This window comes from Protomyctophum parallelum (assembly GCF_964188405.1).
Source record: "Protomyctophum parallelum genome assembly, chromosome: 17".
NCBI lineage: Eukaryota > Metazoa > Chordata > Actinopteri > Myctophiformes > Myctophidae > Protomyctophum > Protomyctophum parallelum.
In genome coordinates this window covers 12,009,562-12,030,939 of record NC_139719.1, presented here as the reverse complement: position 1 = coordinate 12,030,939, position 21,378 = coordinate 12,009,562, and the positions used below count along the sequence as shown (strand labels likewise).

Below are 21,378 nucleotides of genomic sequence, written 5' to 3'. Positions count from 1 at the left end.
TGTGTGTATAATCTGAAGATCATGTTCCTTCAGGCTGTTGCCAGTGAGGTGGTGTGTGAGGGCTGTCAGGAGAAGGTTCTGGAGTCCGTGGGGAGGATGGTCCACGTGATGGAGGAGCAGACCAGCGCCGGCGGCGCGGCAGCCGTCGACACAGGAAGGAACATCCTCGATGTTCTAGGTCAGTGGTTTTCAACCCTTTTCACATCAAGGTCCATTATTGGGCATTTGAGCCACGGACCACCATGATATTTAGTGCCTCAGACCCAAAACTTAGAATTTTGTTCTATGCTGTATTGATGTTGGTACCATTAGGAGAGGCAAACGTTGATCAAAATAACAATTCTTCTACATTCTCTTATTGTAAATTAAGTAATGCAGATACTTACTCTTGAGTGTAAAATTAAACCAAATATCTCTAACGGTCCATTTGGTTATCAACTCTCTATCATTTAGGACCACTGGTTGAGAACCACTGTTCTAGGTCAGTGTTTCCCAAACAATGGGTCGACTCGCAGACCCGTTTTGTGTCATGGACCCATTTTTATGGGTCAAAAGGAAATTACAAATAATTACAATTTTGCAAAATTACATTTTCCAATTGTTTTTTTCAGAAATGTCAAAAAATGTCAGCAAGTATAGCTGATCTACAGTGTAGATTATTCTTTTTTTAAAACAGGGCTTAAGGTAGTTCATAATGTATTTTTATACATTTTGGGGGAGACTGAAAAGCATCCGGGAACTCTTGTGCTATAGGTGCTGGCCATTGGCCAACCACAAATTCCCATTTCATCCTCTTGTGCACAAAATGAGTGTCACATTGGCTTAAAATCCTTTTCTGTCGGTCGGTTTCTTCAGGTAGCACTTTGGCTGCTGCTGCGTCTGACTCTGAACGTCCCAGTGGTGGAGATGGCCATGGCTCGGCCTCCTTCACAACAGGCACACTGCGACCACCAGCCGCCCAAAGCAGCGCTCAGTCCGCGGTGGCTCACGCCGGGGCCCTCATGCGCTCTCTGATGCGCTCGAGCGTGCGCGGCGAGGAGCCGCTCTCGCTCGTCAACCCTCGGATCAGCGCCGTCGGTTTCCGTGGAAACCCCTCCGATCTCCTCTGCGCTCAGAACAAGGGCTCTTCGCCGAGGCGGGCTGTCCGGTATGGACCGGCGGCGACCCCCTCCTCTCCTTCCTCCTCACCCGCCGAAACGTCAGCCGAGACCGCCGACGTCTGTCCTTTCCTCATCCCGGCGCCCCTCGCCACTCAGCTGAGGCGTCAGAACTCAGAGGTGGTGCAGGTACTGGTCGGTGTGGATGGAAGGTAGGTCACTACAAATTACAAATTTAAATTGACGATTAATTGCCTTTTAGGCTTCATAATCACAAATTGCAAAGGGCAGATAATTATGACAAATAACTTAAATACCGGTATGCAAAGAAATCACTGACACATCATTTTTAATATAATCTTCTTTCAAAAAAATGCGAAAGTACAAATAGCGGAAATAGATCTGACATGTATAGTGACATGTTGTAAGCTTGTAGATCTGAAATTCCTGAGACCTTTGAAAAAGGTTCATGGCAATTTTTCAACATGGAAACCATTGACGACTACGTATGTAATAATTGTGACAGGCCTAACGGACGGGCGGAGACCAGCGCCTGGCAGACCGGAGCGGACCCTCCTATCTCCACCGCCCTGGCTGCCATGGAGTTCAGCACGCCGCAGGGTCGGATCATACCCGTCAACCAGCTGGACCCGGACCGGGCCATAGGAGTCACCCTCCCCAACCGGCAGCTCCTCCTGCAGGGCGCCGGCACGGCACGGCCTGGATATAGCTTTGGGTCTGAGGAGGTTTGGAATGAGAGGGCAGACCACCGTGTGGAGGGGGGGAATAAGGGACCTTTAGGGCTGAACCTGACCCTCCCCTCCGAGGGGTGGACCAACTTCACCGTGGAAGCACCGGACGGACTGGCGGACGATGCGGGGCTATTCATGGCTTTTAAATTCAACCTTGTTCATGGTACAGCAGACTTTTTTTTGTGTGTCTAATGATTTTGATTAACACTGTTACAGATTTTTCCTGTAATGTTTGAGGGCCTATATTCAGCTATTAGTGTAGATTTCCGTCTTACACAAACATTAAATTCCCATTGACAATGAATGGAGAATTTACGTCATGTGTTTGCATGCATACATTCCCATTGACAATGAATGTACAGTATCTGTTATCCCATTCTGACCGGGCACCCATTTTGGTGTTGGCATCATGTTATGCTTTAGCTATTGAAAAATAGCAGATCTACAAGCTCATATCGCGCCACCGAGTGGCGCGATACGAGCTTGTAGGTCTGCTATTTTTGAAAAATCGAATGTGGATGAGACACTTTTAGAATCTGATCTCAGGTCAGAATGGGTTAATAATGAAACTGTCAGGATGTAATAGACATTTTTAGAATCTGATCTCAGGTCAGAATGGGTTATTATAGATACTTCACCACTTTACAACCTCACTTCATATTGGTCCTCACTAATGTTCATGATGAAATACCACCTTTATTTTTCTACTGTCTGTGTCTCATATAGGAGGGCTGTGGGCAGTTCAGAAACCCGTCCAAGTGACCAGTGACATCATCGCTGGGGAATCCAAGCTAATAGAAACAGCAGGCTTTATATTCCTGAAAAGTTGCGATAATGGGAAGCCATCGTTCTCACGATAATAAAATCCTGCATCTAAAAAGAACCAGTCACTGGTGGACTGGTTTCTGAACTGCCCACTATGAGACACAGACTGAGCAGAAAACAATGTGTTATTTCATCATGAACATCAGTGAGGAAACTATGATCTGCACAATATATTTTTTACAATTACTCACCCATTCTTTTGCAAGGCCCATCTCATACTATTTAACTACATGTAGGTGCTATTCCTTTGACCTCTGGGCGTGTGAGGATAGAGGTGACCACCATCCAGACAAACCCCGCTTCATCCCAGAGTTCCCTTGTCAGAGAACTAATCCTCAATCTCTCTGCTCTGACCAGTTTCAAGGAGGAAACAATCTTCCTCTCTCCGCTGTGAGTAAACATTCCGTCGGTCTTTCTCAGTAACAACATTCGACGTTTACTTACACACGGATACACATTTTGGCATGAATTAGCGTTGCACAATATATTGAAAATGTATCGTCATCATCGCAGTAGCCAAAGGCCCTGGTTGTCCCACCTGGGCAGCCAGAGGCCCTGGTTGTCCCACCTGGGCAGCCAGAGGCCCTGGTTGTCCCACCTGGGCAGCCAGAGGCCCTGGTTGTCCCACCTGGGCAGCCAGAGGCCCTGGTTGTCCCACCTGGGCAGCCAGAGGCCCTGGTTGTCCCACCTGGGCAGCCAGAGGCCCTGGTTGTCCCAGGTACAATTCCAGGCCAGGCTAATGACTCCCTGAGCGCCGTAGAATGGCACTCCATAGGTTTTATGTTAGCAGCAAGCCAACGGCAGAAACGGAATACTTCAATATACTTGTTAACTTATCGTTATTCATATCGTCATCATAATATTCAACAATATTATCGCATATTGCGTGTCTTCCTAATATCGTGATAGTAGCGTGAACTACTTTGTCTGACTTAGTTTCGCCCTGCCAACAACAGGCTGAACGGCACAGAGAGACGCCTCTCTGTCAACCTGAAGTCCTCTCTGCATGGCGGTGCCGTCGGCGGGCCCAGTGTCCGGGCGGCGGTCCTAGCGTTCAGCTCCCTGTGTCGGTACTACAACGTGACGGAGAGGCGCTGGAGCAGTGGCGGGGTGCGACCACTGGAGGGCAGCACCCTGCGCTCGGCGCACTGCCTCACCCAGCACCTGTCCGTGTTCGGGGCCAGTCTGTTCGTTCATCCCGGGGCTGTGGTGCTGCTGCCGCCGGTATGTACACGCTAGCCTCGGTACCCAGGCTTTCATTTTCCTTCGCGTTCGGCTCAAAAAAAGAAAGCCTGGGGGAACATGATAGTCCGGCAGCCGTCAGGCTTCTTTTGTTAAAGTGGGAAATTTGGTATATAGTCTTTTTTTATTGGCCTAAAATATTGTCTATACATACATTCGTGAATCCACTTGCTGACCGGCATTGAGCAATCTTTTTAATAGGGGTTTATATGTGACCATGCCATTAACATCCTACTCCCCCCAGTCTAGCGGTCCAGTGCGTAACATGCTGGTGGGCATGGTGTGTGCCATCCTGGTTTTGATGCACCTGCTGCTGGGGCTCGTGGCCCACAAGCTGGACCACCTGGAGGGGCGGGGCCAGGTGCCTCTGTGTGGCCCCGGGGGCCTGTACCGCTACAGGGTTCTGGTCAGGACCGGCTGGAGGCGGGGAGCAGGTCAGACGTTAAGACGTTTTAGGAGTTTTAAGTTTGAGTCAAAGTTGCATGCTTTTCTTGATTCCGTTCATTGGACAGATTTGACCAAGGATGGCCTTAATTCTGCGGGTGGGGAAATTACTTGAAAAGTGAAATATGGGAAGAAATTTCACAGTAAGAGAAGAAGAAAAGGTAAACCAGTGTGCAGAAGTTTTTACGTTCTCCTGGAAGATTTCGCACATTTTATCGGTTGTAAAACATCCCACATGCACCAGGAACCACGTTGGCATCAACCTGTACGCTGATGCTCTGGTTTGGTCCCACATTCCACCAGGAACCAGCGCCCACGTTGGCATCAACCTGTACGGTGTGACCAGGAGCGGCTCTCGCCACCTGCAGAGGGACGGTGCCTTTCAGCGCGGCGGCCTGGACCAGTTCCATCTGGAGACTGACCACAACCTGGGAGAGGTGTGGAAGATTCGCCTCTGGCATGACAACACGGGTATAAGCAACAATTGGCCTTTTGACTCGAAAATATGCTTGCGTCGTCGCAACTCAACTTCCCCGCCCGTCCAAAATAAACGCACGCCTTTCATTGAAAATGAATTACTAGTGGCTCCCTGTCTGAAATGGCCTTTAGAGTTTTCACTATTTAAACATTGCCAATCAACAAGCTCATAATGCTTCACAGCACAACATGTTCTGAGCTTGCAGATCTGCTATTGTGTGTGTGTGTGTGTGTGTGTGTGTGTGTGTGTGTGTGTGTGTGTGTGTGTGTGTGTGTGTGTGTGTGTGTGTGTGTGTGTGTGTGTGTGTGTGTGTGTGTGTGTGTGTGTGTGTGTGTGTGTGCGTGTGCGTGTGCGTGCGTGCGCGCGCATGCGTTGGGGTGTCTGTCCACAGGCTTGGATCCTTCCTGGTACGTCCAGCAGGTGGCAGTGTGGGACCCTCAGACTGACAACATGTTCTTCTTCATCGTGGAGGACTGGCTCTCTGTGGAGGACGACAAGAATGGCTCTGTGGAGAAGATCGTTCTGGCCTCATGTGAGTTAGATAAGATCGTTCTGGCCTTATGTGAGTTCACCTCAGCAAACAGAGCTAGCCTCGGGCACATATTTCTGTCTTTATTTATTTTATTTTTGGTGAAAGTTAGAAGTGTTTTTACTCTATGGTGTTCCGTTCACTTTCAGTTCATCAGTCAGCACAGCTGACGTGTGGGTGCCACAGAGCAGCTGGCGCTCGTTGGCACTCGTTAAAGTTACTTGCATCAAGGCATCCACCCATCCATCCATCCCTTCCTCCCTCCCCAGGTCCAGAGGAGCTCTCAGACTTCCGGCGTGTCCTCTCCTCCCAGCTGGCGTTTGGACTGACGGAGCGCCACCTGTGGCTGTCGCTGTGGCGACGCCCGGGGCACAGCCGCTTCACCAGGGCTCAGAGGGTGACCTGCGGCGCCGTCCTGCTGCACCTCTACCTGGCAGCGGGGGCGCTGTGGTACGGCGCTGTGGGGAGCCAAGGACACAGGTGAGAGGAAGTTTGTAGTCATAAAACCAGGAAACGAGTTAGTATTGTTCCGGGATAGTGTAACAGAGTGACCCAGCTTCCACGTGCATCACTGACGTTCAGTAGGCCAATTGGAGGCAATGTAAACGTATGTTTTCTCATGCCAATACAAACTAATTTGAATTGCAATTCACAAGTCCCGGCAAATACGCGCTGTGACTGGCCAGTAGTCACTTGTTCTTTCCTTTGTTCTCGCGGGACAGTTTCATTGTTCTTTTCTTTGTTCTAGCGGGACAGTTTCAGCTCATCTGTTGGTCACCGAGGAGACGGTCGCTGTAGGAACGACCATAGCCGTACTGGTGTTTCCTGTCCGCTGTCTTCTCAGCTTCCTGTTTAGAAAAACACAATGCCAGGTACTGTAGAGTAGACTGAGTAGTGCTTCTCAATGTTATTTTAACAACATAAATCTTGGCACAAATATTTTCAGATGGGGTTGTGGGGCCGCCTTAATACTTTCCGCGTGCGTGCATGCATGCAGGCTGCTTTGCTGTTCTTTGTGGATGTGTCTGTTACATGCCTATTCAGTCTGTGTGTGTGTGTGTGTGTGTGTGTGTGTGTGTGCGCGCGCGTCTTCCAGGTAACGGTCGATGTCTCGGCTCCTCCCTCCCCCATCTGTCACTCTGTTGAGATGGACGTTTACCTCGGCCAATCAGATCTCTCTGGCCCCTCCTTCCTGTCACTGCCAGACTCCTCTGGCTTAGGACGAGAGAGTCCTTCATCTGTAAGCACGCATGCATGCACGCATGCATGCACGCACGCACACACACACACACACGTACATTTACATACAGCATTTTTTATGCTGTAAAATAAAAACACAAGATGTAGTAATGAAACCTTTAGAACCTTGCACCTCTTATTTGTTATTACTTGCGCAAGCAGAGTGCGCAAGTAATAATTTCGCCCGGTCTGTGTGCACCGTGCCAGCCAACCCGCCACTTGATGTGTATGCAAATAAAACAGCAAATTTGTGCCTGGTTTGCTGGGACCAGATTACATAAATGACCATATGTCTTACGTCATCATTTAGAGCTAGTCATACGTATACTATATACATAATCAGTAAAATAAAATAGCAAATTGTGCCTGATTTACTGGGACCAGAGTACATGGTGTGTATATGTATGACTAGCTCTCAATGATGACGTAAGAAATATGGTCATTTATGTAATCTGGTCCCAGCAAACCAGGCACAAATCTGCTGTTTTATTTGCATACGCATCAAGTGGCGGGTTGGCTGGCACGGTTTTTGGCGCAAAGTAACCACAGTATACCGCTAATCAACTTACAACTACATAAAGCTTAACGTTAGTGTAGTGTGCAAAAACTAAGTATATATCTAAGTATATATAAGTATATATGCAAAAACTAAGTTTTATTCTAGAAAGAGAAGATATATATACTTTCAGAGGGGACCAAGATGAAATACATTTAAAACAATTGACAATTTACAATAAATAATAAAATAATTATACTGTATAACATATTTTAATTCAGTTTATATACCTTTTTTTCATCACATATCAATGATTTATTTTTCTTTGAAAAACTAAAAAGGGATCTAGAATATTTCTAAATTGATAAAAGTGTATTTCTTATATAGATAGAAACTTGAACCATACTTAATAATACTAGGTGTTTACATGCATATAGTAGATAGGTAGCAAATAGTTACACCTAATAATTAGACATTTCAAACGTACCTTCACAGAGATACTGAGATTCCACAGTTTACAGCAGTCGAAAATACTTGCGCGCTCTGCTTGCGCACTAGTTGGCCATTTATGGCCTACTAGTGTGCAACAAGCAAGTATGCACTCGACAGAGTGCAGTTCTAGTTAATAACTGTCTTTGCCCATCTCCTCTTTTCCAGTTAGTGGGAAGCAAGGGGTTGGATTCTGAACTCCTGGCGTTCTGGAAGGCGTCCGGCCTGGCCCCTCCCTGGAGTGTAGAGCCAGACAGGGAGCAGAGGCAGGGCATGGCGGGATGGCCGTCCTGCGACAGCCTCCTCAGGCTCCCTGTGGAGGAGGACGCCACAAACCCCCACTCTCCTCCTGACCACCCCTGCGACGGCGGTGCGTTGTCCCTGGGGCCGGCACGGCTGCTGAAGAGGAGGAAGGCCTTGGTACAGCTGTGTCTAGCCTCAACGCTCTCTGACTCAGCCGCCACCCACCCATTCCCCTCCTCTAGAGCGGGGTCCACCGATCATCTCCTGTCAGCGTCATCAGCCACCACCACCCCGGGCCCCTTGTCTACCCATGGTACACGCATGACACCACCAATCTAAAGCAGGGGTTTTCAACCTTTTTCATATCAAGGCCCATTGTTTTTTTTTACATTTGAGCCGCAGACCACCATTTGATGACATTTAGGCTGTCAGACCCAAAACTCTAAATATCTGGTTGTGGTTGGATAAGATTTGATCCACAATGCCATGCTGTATTGATGTTGGTATAGGAGAGGTAACAGGTAAACTTTTATCAAAATAGCAATTCATAATTTGGTTACCTACTCTCCATCATTCAGCTGGGGACCACCTGAAACTTCCTCAAGGACCACTGGTTGAAAACCACTTATCTAAAGGTCTTTTCAGACGCGGCTAGTAATTCATTTTCAATGAGAAGCGAAGTTGACGGGCGACAATGCAAGCGTATTTACGTGGGCGGCTGGGTGCGGTACCCTGAAATTGTCGCTTGCACGCTCGGCTTGTGCACACACCTGCGACTGACTAGACCTGGATTGTGTCGAGCTTTTTTTTACGCAACGCGAGTCGCGCCCCACATGAGCAGACCTGGAGCAGAACTGTCGTTGATCCAGACCACCTCTGCGTCACACACTCCGCGTCTGAAAAGACCTTAAGAGAGACGATCTCTGTCTAAAAGAGACTCTGTGGTTGTAAATATCTGAAAAACCCTTACTTATGTATTGTAAATAAGAGAGAGACCCTATGGCCGTGCCGTTTTGCGAAACAAGCTTCTAAACTACAGTAAGCTATAGAGAGACCCTACGAGTGTGCTGTTTGTGAAACAAGCTTCTAAACTACAGTAAGCTATAGAGAGACCCTACGAGAGAAACAAGCTTCTAATATACAGTATCTGAAAACACTGCCTTGATCTCCCTCCCCCCCCCCCTCTCTTCTCCCCTTTCTTTGTTTTCTTGGACAAATTACACGATGGAAAGGGAACTATGCACTAAAATCTCATTTCACCCACTTTTGTACTTTTTAGACGAGGTCCCCTCATCTACTGGTCCACATGAGTCCACGTATCGCCGCCGGTCATCAGACTGCCGTGACGCCGTCCCTCGCTCTGCGTCACCCGGCCAGGCGTTCCCCACCCCGGCCCCTCCTCGCAAGCTCTGCACCCCCAGCAAACTGACGACCACCACGGCCCCTCATCACAAGCTCTGCACCCCCAGAAACCTGACGACCACCGCTCTGACACAGTCTGGTGAGGGTTAGGCCTCGTTCAGTGGTTTTCAACCATTTTCATTTCAAGGCACATTATTTATTGCGGCACACACACTGATTATCCCATTCTGACCTGAGATCAGATTCATACGAGGTTTCCGCTGGACACACACTGGTCTGATTAACCCATTCTGACCTGAGATCAGATTGTAAAAATGTCAGTCGTTCTTCGATTTTTACAAAAATAGCAGACCTACAAGCTCGTATCGCGCCACTCGGTGGCGCGATATGAGCTTGTAGATCTGCTATTTTTAAATAGCTAAAGCATAACATGATGCTGACACCAAAATGGGTGCCCGGTCAGAATGGGTTAAAGATGCTCATAAACGAGAGCTTTCTGCAGCTGGTAATTATGACGGAGTCATTCTTGTTTTCATCATCGTATACACGTATTTATTTTTGAAACATGACATACACTACACACTACAGTATATTTCTGCTCGGATGTGGGATATATCTTTTATTTCTTTGCATGTGATGTCATCAGAGGAGGACCTTCTGAGGTCTATAGCAGCGGAGGCGGACATCACTGACCCGAGGAGGAGCAACAGCACCTCCTCCACCTCAGACAGCGGCCGCTACTCCCCCAGGAGCACCTCCTCACTCTCAAACACGTGAGACTTTCCTCGGATGCTGTGCTCATCACCAGCTTTGAATGCTAGTATCAGCCCATAATCACCAGTATGTTTCTCATCAAGACCATGCAATGAAGCCAGGATTAGGAATCGCAGAAGTGAAATTACTGCCGCCGAAGCGAGAACAGTGTGAAACTGACTTACGTGGCCGGTTAAGACTGAGGTTAGGGTTAGGTTTCTGGTTTAAGGGATTGGGGTTTGATTTAGGGTTAGGGTTAGTAATCGACCAACGCCACGGGGGTCCCCGGAACATCCAGACCCACAAGAACATGCCCAGGGGGCCGGGGCCGGTTCCGGTGAGCCGCCCGCGTCTGAAACAGTTGAGAAATGACAGAGTTGGGGCCGGGGTCCCTCGACTGTACTGTACTGTACTGTACTGTACTGTACTGTCAACACACATCATATATACAGTTAATATGTTAACATTTCCAAACATCATTCTATCATGCTTCTCTCATGTTTGCTCTGTGTTTTTAGCCAGAGCAGCTCCTCCAGTGGCTGGTCTGGCTCCGAGCAGAGTGTGGACGCAGCCCTTTATGGAGCAGAACTCTGTTCTCCTACCTCCTCCCTGTATGAGATGGTAGGCCTGTCACAAGCATTTCATAATCCTCTAATTATTTGACATATTCACAATTAATTTCGGCATTTTCAAATAAAAAAAAGCAGCCATTGCAGATCTACGAGCTTACAACGTGTCACTTTGTGATGCGATGCAAGCTTGCAGATCAGGTATTTCCCCAAGTATAAAATTATTCAATTGTCAGTTTATTTTGTAGGCCTATATGTTCATATGTCATATCTGCCCTGTGCTATGTTTAATTACGAAGCCTAAAAGCCAAAGAGAAATGACATTTTGTATTCATAATGCTCCAGTTTTCAACAACAAAAACACAATTAAATCGTGCAATTATCTGTATGTAATTAATTGCCAACTTGAATCATGTAATGGTTTACAGCCCTGTGAGACGGGCCTGTACACGTGGTCCTCCTCCTTGTCCATCTCCTCCGTGGCCAGCACCTGTCTCCCCAGCCCCTCCCCTGAGCCAGTACGCTCGCCCTCCGCTACGCGCATAGGTAAGATGCTCGTATAGCAGCATGCATATTGTAGGGTAGGTTTAGGTTGAGACTGGCTCTTAGGCTATTACATCACCATGGTACCACCATCGGCAAGAATGTATAGACAAGGAGATTTCCGTTTAAGCCTTTATTTTCCGTTGCACAGACAAGTATTTAGTGTTGAGCAAGGAGATGGTGAGGCATCACGGTTATGGTTTTTATTCAATGATGCATAACAAAGGCCTGAGGCTCCAGGACAGAGGGCTCTCAGGTGGTGGAGTTGTTGTTGCTGCTGACAAAATACTGACTGCATGGACAGGCCCTCAGGCAGTATATATAGCTGGCCACTGATTGAGGTGTGAGGGGGAGCAGGTGAGATTGCTGATTGAGAGGGAGTGACAGCAGGAAGTGGGTGGATCCAATCCATGAGTAGGCCAGGGGGAGGGTTGCTGTTGATAAGTAGGATGACTCTTTTCTACACATAATCATATGTACTGTATGTGAGATTCTATCGAGAATAACCATATTATTGCAAATTTTCAACTGGTATAATTCATGTGCAACATTACAGTAATTAGTACAGTTTGTAGATTGTAGATTGTCAGAAACAGAACATTGTCAGTGAGAAAGGGGGGGGATTTGAAGTTTACCGGTACCTGAATAGATAAGTTCCTCTGCTATAGACACTTATCTTCAGTAGCAAAGCAGTAGAATTAGCATTAGGCTAATCAGTGAATACAACCTGCAGGGAAAACATGCATTTTCAGAAAACCAAAGCGTGAAGAGTTGGAATGGCACATCTGTACATGCCTCATAGTCAATGGAGCCTCATCACAGCATATAACACTTCCTAATATACCTTATATATATATATTTTTTTTTTACTATATTTACTTTCTTTTTATATTTAAAACGTTTCCATTATCTCACTATATATGGCTTTTCTATATGTGTCTGAGTGCAAACCACTCGCAAATGCATTGCATTAATTAATATATATACTTGTGATGCTATACCGTATCTTTGCCCTGCCCATCCCATTATGAACAGTGTCTCTCTGATCCACCCCACCCCTAGGCGTGCCTCGAGGCCGGCCCAGCTGGCTGCTCCCTCCCTGGGCAGTGTGTGTGGTGTACTCCCTGGTGGCTGTGCTGCTGGGGCTCTGCCTGGCCGTGGTGGGCCTGTATGGCCGGGTCTTCTCTAGAGCGGTGGTTCTGATGTGGCTCATATCAGCTCTGTCTGCCTTCCTCGCCTCTGCTCTCCTGCTGGAGCCACTCAAGGTCAGCTTAGACACATATCTTGCCTTATCCCTAAACCCATATCCCTAAACTTATCCCTAAACCCTTATCCCTAAACTTATTTGCCTTATTATTATTATTATTATTTTAGTCTTCCAAAATAGTACAAAAATGGCAAATAAGTTTAGGGAAGGCAAGATAGGTTCCCCTGCAGTCCCTGCCATTAACCCTGACTTGTAGATATAGAGTAGATATCCTTCCAATTCATATGCTCATGTAGGTTATTCTGGATTAGTTAGAGCTAAAATCAGTATGGTCTTATGTCTGTTACTCTGTTCTGTTGTCTCCCTCTCCCAATGGCCCTAGACCAGTGGTTTTCAACCTTTTTCATATCAAGGCCCATTATTTATTCAGCATTTAAGCCACAGACCACCATTTGATGACATTTAGCCTCTCAGACCCAAAACGAAAGAATATTTTGTTATCGTTGGATAAGATTTTGTCCACAATTCCATGCTGTATTAATGTTGGTACCATTAGGTGAGATAGCAGGAAAACGTTGATCAAAATAACAATTATTTTACATTCTCTAATTGTGTAGACCTCTATGTAAATTAAGTAATGCAGATGTTTAACCATAATTTAACTCTTGAAAGTGTAAAATGAAAGGTTTCATTTTACACTCTCAAGAGTCAAAGATCCATTTGGTTACCAACTTTTCATCATTTAGCTGGGGACAACCTGGAATCCCCTCAAGGACCACTGGTGGTCCCGGGACCACTGGTTGAAAACCATTGGCCTAGACGTCAATTGCAACAATGTCCAAACTACGATTTATTGTATGTAGTTAGTTACTTAGTTCATGACATTCTTTGTCCCACGGAACCAGGGTTGAAATGACTGAATAGAAGAATAGAGTGACCACCTCCAATCACTAAAGATGTGCTAGTTATGCTGTATTGACTTACTCTACTACAGTATAGAGATTAGTCTACTCTAAATCATATTTTATTAATTAAAATAAGTCTTGTCTAAGTCTAGCTCTCTAATGACATTGTCATTAAAAGGACGACCGGTTTAAGACAGATTCTTCTTCCACCTCCATCTCCCTCCATCTCAGGTCGTCGTGCAGGCTGTGTTCTCCACGGTGCTGTGGAGGCCTGTGGACCAGGAGGTGGAGGACCTTCTGGCCCAGGAGACCACCGTGAGGAGGAGAACAGCCCAGGAGGAGGTGCAGGGAGGAGGAGGAGGGACGGTGCATCCTCCATGTGGCTACGGCCTGCTGCAGGCCAAGCAGGAAGCCCGCAAGCTCCGAGCTCTGAGGTCCCTCATGAAGGTAATAAGGAGTTTAAATACACAGGAAGAGAGACAGCAGTTATGGTGCCAGATCTGTATCCAAGAGTGACTGTGAGGTCTATATCATATGGCTGCTCAGATATGGCTCAGTTTAGTGCACAAATAAACTCTCTCTCTCTCTCTCTCTCTCTCTCTCTCTCTCTGTGTATAGCACTGTGTGTCCCAGCTGTGTTTTCTGCTGCTGATGTTGATGGTGAACTATCAGGGCATGGTGGAGGATGGACAGGGCAGACTGCTGCACTCTGCTCTCAGGCGCTCCCTCCACGCTGCAGCGCCCCCCAGTGGTGGCACCCCCAACCTCACCCGTCTCAACAGGTATACTCCCTTCTTCATGCAGCACACCAGCACACCCAGTGGCTCCCCCAACCCCTCACCTGTCTCAACAGGTGTAAGTAAGTCAGAGAGCCTTATTGTCTGTATCAGCCAGGGCGCTAGACCTCTGGGAGATGGAATGCTGAGGTGGAGCGCAACACCTACCATCAGCTCCCAGTACTTACTGCACAACATCAAGCCGCTCTGCTCATACGCTTAGTTGGCAGTGTCCGGGTTCGAATCTATGACCCTGCGGTCGAAAGACGAGTGCTCTACCAACTGAGCTACCTGGACACAAACCATATGAAACTTCAGTAAAATCCATTTAGGACAACACACACACACACACACACACACACACACACACACCTGCTGCACACACACACACCTACTGCCTGATGTTAATGTTTGCGCTTGCAGCTGGTCCGACGCGTGGCAGTGGATGGGGCAGACCTTGGTGCCACACCTCCACCAGAACCCCACGCTCCATCTTTTAGGGGTGCCACGGCTCCAGTACACGTACTCTCTCCTGGAAGGTCCACAGACAGTTCTTCTGGGAAACGGCAGTGAGATGACTCGTCACGTCTTAGCCGGGCTGAACATAACGGAGCCGACCAAAACATGGTGAGTGGATTCACTACACTGTGTAGAAATGCCACTGTGCACAGTAGGCTATCTGTGTCACATGGACGCACAACATCAAAAACTTGGTCCTCTAGTCCAGTGGTTCCCAAACCTTTTAGCCTGTGACCCAAAAGAGAAATGACACGTTTTCCCAGGACCCAAACTAGTGAAAGTAGCAGATCTACAACCTCACAATGTGTCGCTTCATGCCACGTTGTGAGTTTGTATCTGCTATTTTCACTACACTAAACATGTGTTTTCTAATTTATGGAATTTCTTAGATTTTTTTTATTTATTCAAGAAATTACTTAGAAAAATCATTTAATTTGGTATTGTGTAATTGGTAAATTACTTTTTTGGAATGTCTTTTTGAAAATGTTTTGAAATTATATTAAAAACTAAATGTATAGGAAACAAATAAGGGACCCATGAAAATGTGTCTGCGACCCACAAATGGGTCCCGACCGAGTGTTTGGGAATGCTATACAGGACTATACTGTACCACATGTCACATACAGTACATCCTTCTCAGAGAGAGAAGGATGAGGCTGGCAGGGCACTGCGTCAGGCACCCGGAGGCCGGAACTATAGTGGCAAGCAAAACTGACACTGGGAGCCAAACCCTGGGCAGAGCCAGGAAAGCCAGGAAAGGCACCAACTATAGATGCACTGTGATGCGACAGCTTATAGCTAACAACAAGAGCTCAAGAACCTGATGTTACAGTAGATAGGAGAGAGGGCAGCGATGGCTAGACCGGACTCTTGCATCGCAATGTAATATAAATTATTCATTAAGTTCTACTCCAGCAACCTCCCATTATTGAATCGCCTATTAAGCTCTTTCAGAGATACGGAAAAACAGTGCATTTTTTCATACTCTCCATTAAAATGTCCCTTTTTCCAGTAAGCAAATGCATTCCGCAGAGATAGTTTGCCTGTCAGAAACATATAGTTTTTGTCGTTCCTTCTATAGGTTGAAGACTCTGTCCATTGACTTCACACACTACCACAGGGAGTCCAGTCTGTTTGTGTGTGTGTCTGTGCGGCTGCAGAGGGCTCGGCCTCACACACACGCAGTCATTTCCTCCTCGCTTTCTATCCGTCCGCTCCTCATCCCTCCCTCCTCCGCGGGACCAACGCTTCAGAGCGCACTTGCGGTAACAATTTGAGATGTTGTTTTAAATGTTTGAATTTAAGCTTTGTTTCATGCATTGGCTATTTGAATTTTGAAAAAGTGAAGAAAAATAAATATGAATGTTTATTTTTTATTGTTTTGGAGACATTTTGGTAATTTTATTAAAAAAAAATAAGATTTGAAACCTCAGGATCAATGTAGTTAGGTGCATCTGTTCAGTTTCGTTTCGAACTCCGTTCTTACAGGTTCTCCTCCTCCTCTCTGCGCTGGTTCTCCTGGTCGGGGAGCTGCGGGCCGTGGCTTCTGAGCGTGCCCAGTATGCCCGTCAAGGCTGGCACTGGTTCCAGCTCCTGTTGGCGTCGCTGTCCCTGGTGACAGCCTCGCTGCAGCTCTGCTTCCTGTCCCGAGCCTCTTCCTGTGTCCTTCAGGTAAAGCTGTGAAATAGGCCATATTGACTGCAGGCTCCCAGTTACATTTTAGAAATGTAGATGTTGTCGCTGTTGGGTGATAACCAGGTTAAAGGAAATGTAAAAAAGAATGTGTGTGTTCTGTTCAATGGATCAAATGTAGTTATTATTTAGTGACAAAGCACAAGTTGAAATACAGAGATACAAGGTGAAACACTGCATAAACCTGAGGATCCGCATATACGTCTCTCTTCTTGGTTATTCTTTAAAATCGCCTCATCACCTGGGAATGGTCGAGCTTTTTGTCACCTACTGTATAGGATCATCTGACATGCCATAACTGAGGTTCCACAAGGCTAGCAAAGTCAGTGTCATCTTTTAAATTATACCTCCTAAACTTCCGAAAGGTCTTGACATAAAAGTCTGTCAAGGCCGTTTTTTTGAAGACCTTTCGTATCTATCCAGGTTCAGCTTTGTAGACTTTCACATGTTGTTTCTGTCCTGTATGTGTCCAAGTTCGGTCCCATCCAGACAGCTTTGTGGACTTCCACATGTTACTGTCCTGTGTATTATATGTCCAGGTTCGGTCCCATCCAGACAGCTTTGTGGACTTCCACATGTTACTGTCCTGTGTACGTATGTGTCCAGGTTCGGTCCCATCCAGACAGCTTCGTGGACTTCCACATGTTACTGTCCTGTGTATGTGTCCAGGTTCGGTCCCATCCAGACAGCTTTGTGGACTTCCACATGTTACTGTCCTGTGTATGTGTCCAGGTTCGGTCCCATCCAGACAGCTTCGTGGACTTCCACATGTTACTGTCCTGTGTATGTGTCCAGGTTCGGTCCCATCCAGACAGCTTTGTGGACTTCCACATGTTACTGTCCTGTGTACGTATGTGTCCAGGTTCGGTCCCATCCAGACAGCTTTGTGGACTTCCACATGTTACTGTCCTGTGTATTATATGTCCAGGTTCGGTCCCATCCAGACAGCTTTGTGGACTTCCACATGTTACTGTCCTGTGTATGTGTCCAAGTTCGGTCCCATCCAGACAGCTTTGTGGACTTCCACATGTTACTGTCCTGTGTATTATATGTCCAGGTTCGGTCCCATCCAGACAGCTTTGTGGACTTCCACATGTTACTGTCCTGTGTACGTATGTGTCCAGGTTCGGTCCCATCCAGACAGCTTTGTGGACTTCCACATGTTACTGTCCTGTGTATGTGTCCAGGTTCGGTCCCATCCAGACAGCTTTGTGGACTTCCACATGTTACTGTCCTGTGTATGTGTCCAGGTTCGGTCCCATCCAGACAGCTTTGTGGACTTCCACATGTTACTGTCCTGTGTATGTGTCCAGGTTCGGTCCCATCCAGACAGCTTCGTGGACTTCCACATGTTACTGTCCTGTGTATGTGTCCAAGTTCGGTCCCATCCAGACAGCTTTGTGGACTTCCACATGTTACTGTCCTGTGTATGTGTCCAGGTTCGGTCCCATCCAGACAGCTTTGTGGACTTCCACATGTTACTGTCCTGTGTATGTGTCCAGGTTCGGTCCCATCCAGACAGCTTTGTGGACTTCCACATGTTACTGTCCTGTGTATGTGTCCAAGTTCGGTCCCATCCAGACAGCTTTGTGGACTTCCACATGTTACTGTCCTGTGTATGTGTCCAGGTTCGGTCCCATCCAGACAGCTTTGTAGACTTTCACATGTTACTGTCCTGTGTATGTGTCCAGGTTCGGTCCCATCCAGACAGCTTTGTGGACTTCCACATGTTACTGTCCTGTGTATGTGTCCAGGTTCGGTCCCATCCAGACAGCTTCGTGGACTTCCACATGTTACTGTCCTGTGTATGTGTCCAGGTTCGGTCCCATCCAGACAGCTTTGTGGACTTCCACATGTTACTGTCCTGTGTATGTGTCCAGGTTCGGTCCCATCCAGACAGCTTCGTGGACTTCCACATGTTACTGTCCTGTGTATGTGTCCAGGTTCGGTCCCATCCAGACAGCTTCGTGGACTTCCACATGTTACTGTCCTGTGTATGTGTCCAGGTTCGGTCCCATCCAGACAGCTTCGTGGACTTCCACATGTTACTGTCCTGTGTATGTGTCCAGGTTCGGTCCCATCCAGACAGCTTTGTGGACTTCCACATGTTACTGTCCTGTGTATGTGTCCAGGTTCGGTCCCATCCAGACAGCTTTGTGGACTTCCACATATTACTGTCCTGTGTATGTGTCCAGGTTCGGTCCCATCCAGACAGCTTCGTGGACTTCCACATGTTACTGTCCTGTGTATGTGTCCAGGTTCGGTCCCATCCAGACAGCTTCGTGGACTTCCACATGTTACTGTCCTGTGTATGTGTCCAGGTTCGGTCCCATCCAGACAGCTTCGTGGACTTCCACATGTTACTGTCCTGTGTATGTGTCCAGGTTCGGTCCCATCCAGACAGCTTCGTGGACTTCCACAGCGCCTCTTGTCTGGCCGTGACGTCGTCTCAGTTAGCGGCCGTGATCCTCGCCCTGCTCGCCTTAAAGGTACAGTCATCAGTCTCTTTTTTTTTGTAAATTATAACGCCCTACTTGACCATAATATAAATCCAGACAGGCTAAACTTAAATAAAGGTAAGGTGTACAGCTGCTGCCTGAGGACCCTGATGTTGTGGTTGTGTTGTTGTGCTGTTTACAGCTGTAGAGTAGACAGCAGCGGCAGTGGCTCAGGGGTGGAGTGACTGGATGGGAACCGCAAGGTTCCCAGTTCTAACCCGGGCTCCCCTAGAGTTTGTGTCCTTGATCAAGACTCTGAACCCCTACTTGCTCCCGATGTGCAGGTTGGTGCCTTGCATGGTTTCCTCCGGCATCGGTGTGTGTGTGAATGGGTGAATGTAATTACAATTTACAATTACAATTTAGGCATTTAGCAGACGCTCTTAATCCAGAGCGATTTACATTAAGCAAGACAAAAAGCATGGCAATACATCACATACATAAAAAGTAGTTATCATGAATCATACGTAAGCTAAGAACATAACAGTGGAATATCTATATAATGAAACTATGCATGTATACTTTATAGTGCTATGTCTACATAAAATGCTATAAGTCTACATAAAATGCTATCTAAGTCTACATAAAATGCTATCTAAGTTACATAAGTTGGGCCTTTGCATACGCCTGTACGGTCGTCGCGGCTAGGGCAATTGCTACGGGCCGTGATGGAGTCTGAAGAGGGACCCTGAGGTTGTTGGTTGTGTTGTTGTGTTGCCTACAGCTCCTGGGGACCCTGAGGTTGTGGTTGTGTTGTTCTGCTGCAGCTCCTGGGGACCCTGAGGTTGTGGTTGTGTTGTTGTGTTGCCTACAGCTCCTGGGGACCCTGAGGTTGGTGCGGAGGTGGGTGGTGATCGGCAGCGTGTTGCAGAGAGCCTGGCGGGAGCTGTGGGGTGTCGTCGTCCTGCTGCTGTTGATGCTGCTGCTCTGTTCTCACAGCGGAGCCATGGTATGTATGACGACACAAAACAAACACACCTGGATAGAACCTTACTCAAGTCATTAGCCAATTCAACTGTACTTTGTTAAAAGCGAAAATGGCACATCTACAGCACAAGCTCACAACGCCGCTGTGATGCGTTAGGAGCTATTTTTGAACATTTAAAAGTTTTTCATATTTTTTGTAATTTGTTTTGGGGGGGAAATGTTTGCCTATAATGACATGATTAAAATAGGGATGCCGAAGTGGTTAAATGCCGTATTTGATTGTGTTTTCAGCTCTTCTCTGGCTCAGTGGACGGTTTCGGGACAGTGCCCCAGGCGGGGGTGTCGGTGCTTTCTCTGCTGCGTGGTAGGGTGGTTCTACGGGGACTGTGCAGGGCCCATCCAATCCTGGGACCCCTCTACGGTCTACTGCTGATGGGCGGAGGACTCTGGCTGATGATCAGACTCTGTGGAGCTATTCTCTTTCGTGCGTACAGGTAAATATGACCGCTGACTCTTTGGGTTAGACTCAAGTGTTCCGTCTTGACCTAATATCCAGCCGGAATGTAGACGGCACCCAGGAGCAGTATGTGCCCCAGACTGCGTCTTCCGTGAGGAGGAGGCCCAACAGCCCACGGTAAGGCCTTTAGGAGGGCCATTCAAGCCGCAAGTGGAGCCTGCAGCACTACCGTTTCCCTGCCGGTGGAGCCTGCGGAAACATTGCAATAATCCGCCACTCCTGAATGAAGGGTCTGGTGCTGGGAGTCTGGTGCAACACACAGGTCCTGCGCTGCAACTGGTGAGAGCAGGAGTGGACCTGGTGAGACTTAGGAGGGCCCCGGACAGGAGTCGACCCACAGAGCCTAGTCCGCGCCAGATCTCCCAGTCCCGGCAGAGTATAGTTCGGGAGTGGCAGACTATGTGACCCTGTCTCTCCCTAATGGGACTGATCATGGGTAGCTACTGGGACATAAGTTGGGACTTGATCACCCCGTCTGGGTCACCTGACCGGTTGACATGTTGCGAGACCCGAAACCCAGATGACCATGGGAAACATCCATGCGATGTTTTCTTTTAGTTCTTTCTGCACCACCCTTGTTCTAAGATCCCACTGGTGATATGGAAATATAGAGTTACATGCTTTAGTTTAGTTTAGTTAGTTATAGCTAGTTAATTTGCACAATTGTATATAAAACATTGGGTCCAAACAATAATCGATATAATAATAAAAACTTGAAAAAGGTACAATTCGTGATTTCTGTTAATTTCAAAGTGACTACCTTTATTCAATATAGTTGTCGTTGTTTATGACCATGTCAGAACCACGAGATTGATTGACTGACTGACTGACTGACTGACTGACTGACTGACTGACTGATTGATTGACTGATTGTGTCCCTTAGGGCTGTGCAGGCAGACATTCGCCGTCCTGCCATGGAACCTCAGGACTACGAGATGGTGGAGTTCTTCATGAAGAGACTCAAACTGTGGCTGGGACTTACCAAGGCTAAAGAGGTACTATAGGGGTTAAACTGTGGATGGGACTTACCAAGGCTAAAGAGGTACTATAGGGGTTAAACTGTGGATGGGACTTACCAAGGCTAAAGAGGTACTATAGGGGTTAAACTGTGGATGGGACTTACCAAGGCTAAAGAGGTACTATAGGGGTTAAACTGTGGATGGGACTTACCAAGGCTAAAGAGGTACTATAGGGGTTAAACTGTGGATGGGACTTACCAAGGCTAAAGAGGTACTATAGGGGTTAAACTGTGGCTGGGACTTACCAAGGCTAAAGA

The 21,378-nt window shown here is 47.3% G+C and overlaps 1 protein-coding gene across 1 annotated transcript in view; it reads left to right on the top strand.

Moving 5' to 3' along the window:
* The window catches only part of pkd1b (polycystic kidney disease 1b), a gene marked incomplete at both ends in the record, with an annotated part of 52,450 nt that overhangs the window by 29,709 nt on the left and 1,363 nt on the right, over positions 1 to 21,378 (top strand). The window contains 35 exons of the mRNA XM_083787460.1: positions 34 to 178; positions 856 to 1,309; positions 1,624 to 2,012; positions 2,947 to 3,064; positions 3,221 to 3,392; positions 3,611 to 3,898; positions 4,161 to 4,350; positions 4,664 to 4,831; positions 5,230 to 5,370; positions 5,637 to 5,847; positions 6,116 to 6,239; positions 6,464 to 6,607; positions 7,760 to 8,147; positions 9,114 to 9,335; positions 9,843 to 9,969; positions 10,468 to 10,570; positions 10,947 to 11,064; positions 12,124 to 12,326; positions 13,405 to 13,620; positions 13,792 to 13,955; positions 14,373 to 14,576; positions 15,550 to 15,733; positions 15,957 to 16,139; positions 16,700 to 16,750; positions 16,893 to 17,006; positions 17,089 to 17,139; positions 17,285 to 17,335; positions 17,474 to 17,524; positions 17,663 to 17,713; positions 17,852 to 17,965; positions 18,104 to 18,217; positions 18,356 to 18,649; positions 19,473 to 19,607; positions 19,877 to 20,079; positions 20,986 to 21,097. Coding sequence (XP_083643586.1) covers positions 34 to 178; positions 856 to 1,309; positions 1,624 to 2,012; positions 2,947 to 3,064; positions 3,221 to 3,392; positions 3,611 to 3,898; positions 4,161 to 4,350; positions 4,664 to 4,831; positions 5,230 to 5,370; positions 5,637 to 5,847; positions 6,116 to 6,239; positions 6,464 to 6,607; positions 7,760 to 8,147; positions 9,114 to 9,335; positions 9,843 to 9,969; positions 10,468 to 10,570; positions 10,947 to 11,064; positions 12,124 to 12,326; positions 13,405 to 13,620; positions 13,792 to 13,955; positions 14,373 to 14,576; positions 15,550 to 15,733; positions 15,957 to 16,139; positions 16,700 to 16,750; positions 16,893 to 17,006; positions 17,089 to 17,139; positions 17,285 to 17,335; positions 17,474 to 17,524; positions 17,663 to 17,713; positions 17,852 to 17,965; positions 18,104 to 18,217; positions 18,356 to 18,649; positions 19,473 to 19,607; positions 19,877 to 20,079; positions 20,986 to 21,097 — 5,997 coding nt within the window. The remainder of the gene's footprint in view (positions 1 to 33; positions 179 to 855; positions 1,310 to 1,623; positions 2,013 to 2,946; positions 3,065 to 3,220; positions 3,393 to 3,610; positions 3,899 to 4,160; positions 4,351 to 4,663; positions 4,832 to 5,229; positions 5,371 to 5,636; positions 5,848 to 6,115; positions 6,240 to 6,463; positions 6,608 to 7,759; positions 8,148 to 9,113; positions 9,336 to 9,842; positions 9,970 to 10,467; positions 10,571 to 10,946; positions 11,065 to 12,123; positions 12,327 to 13,404; positions 13,621 to 13,791; positions 13,956 to 14,372; positions 14,577 to 15,549; positions 15,734 to 15,956; positions 16,140 to 16,699; positions 16,751 to 16,892; positions 17,007 to 17,088; positions 17,140 to 17,284; positions 17,336 to 17,473; positions 17,525 to 17,662; positions 17,714 to 17,851; positions 17,966 to 18,103; positions 18,218 to 18,355; positions 18,650 to 19,472; positions 19,608 to 19,876; positions 20,080 to 20,985; positions 21,098 to 21,378) is intronic.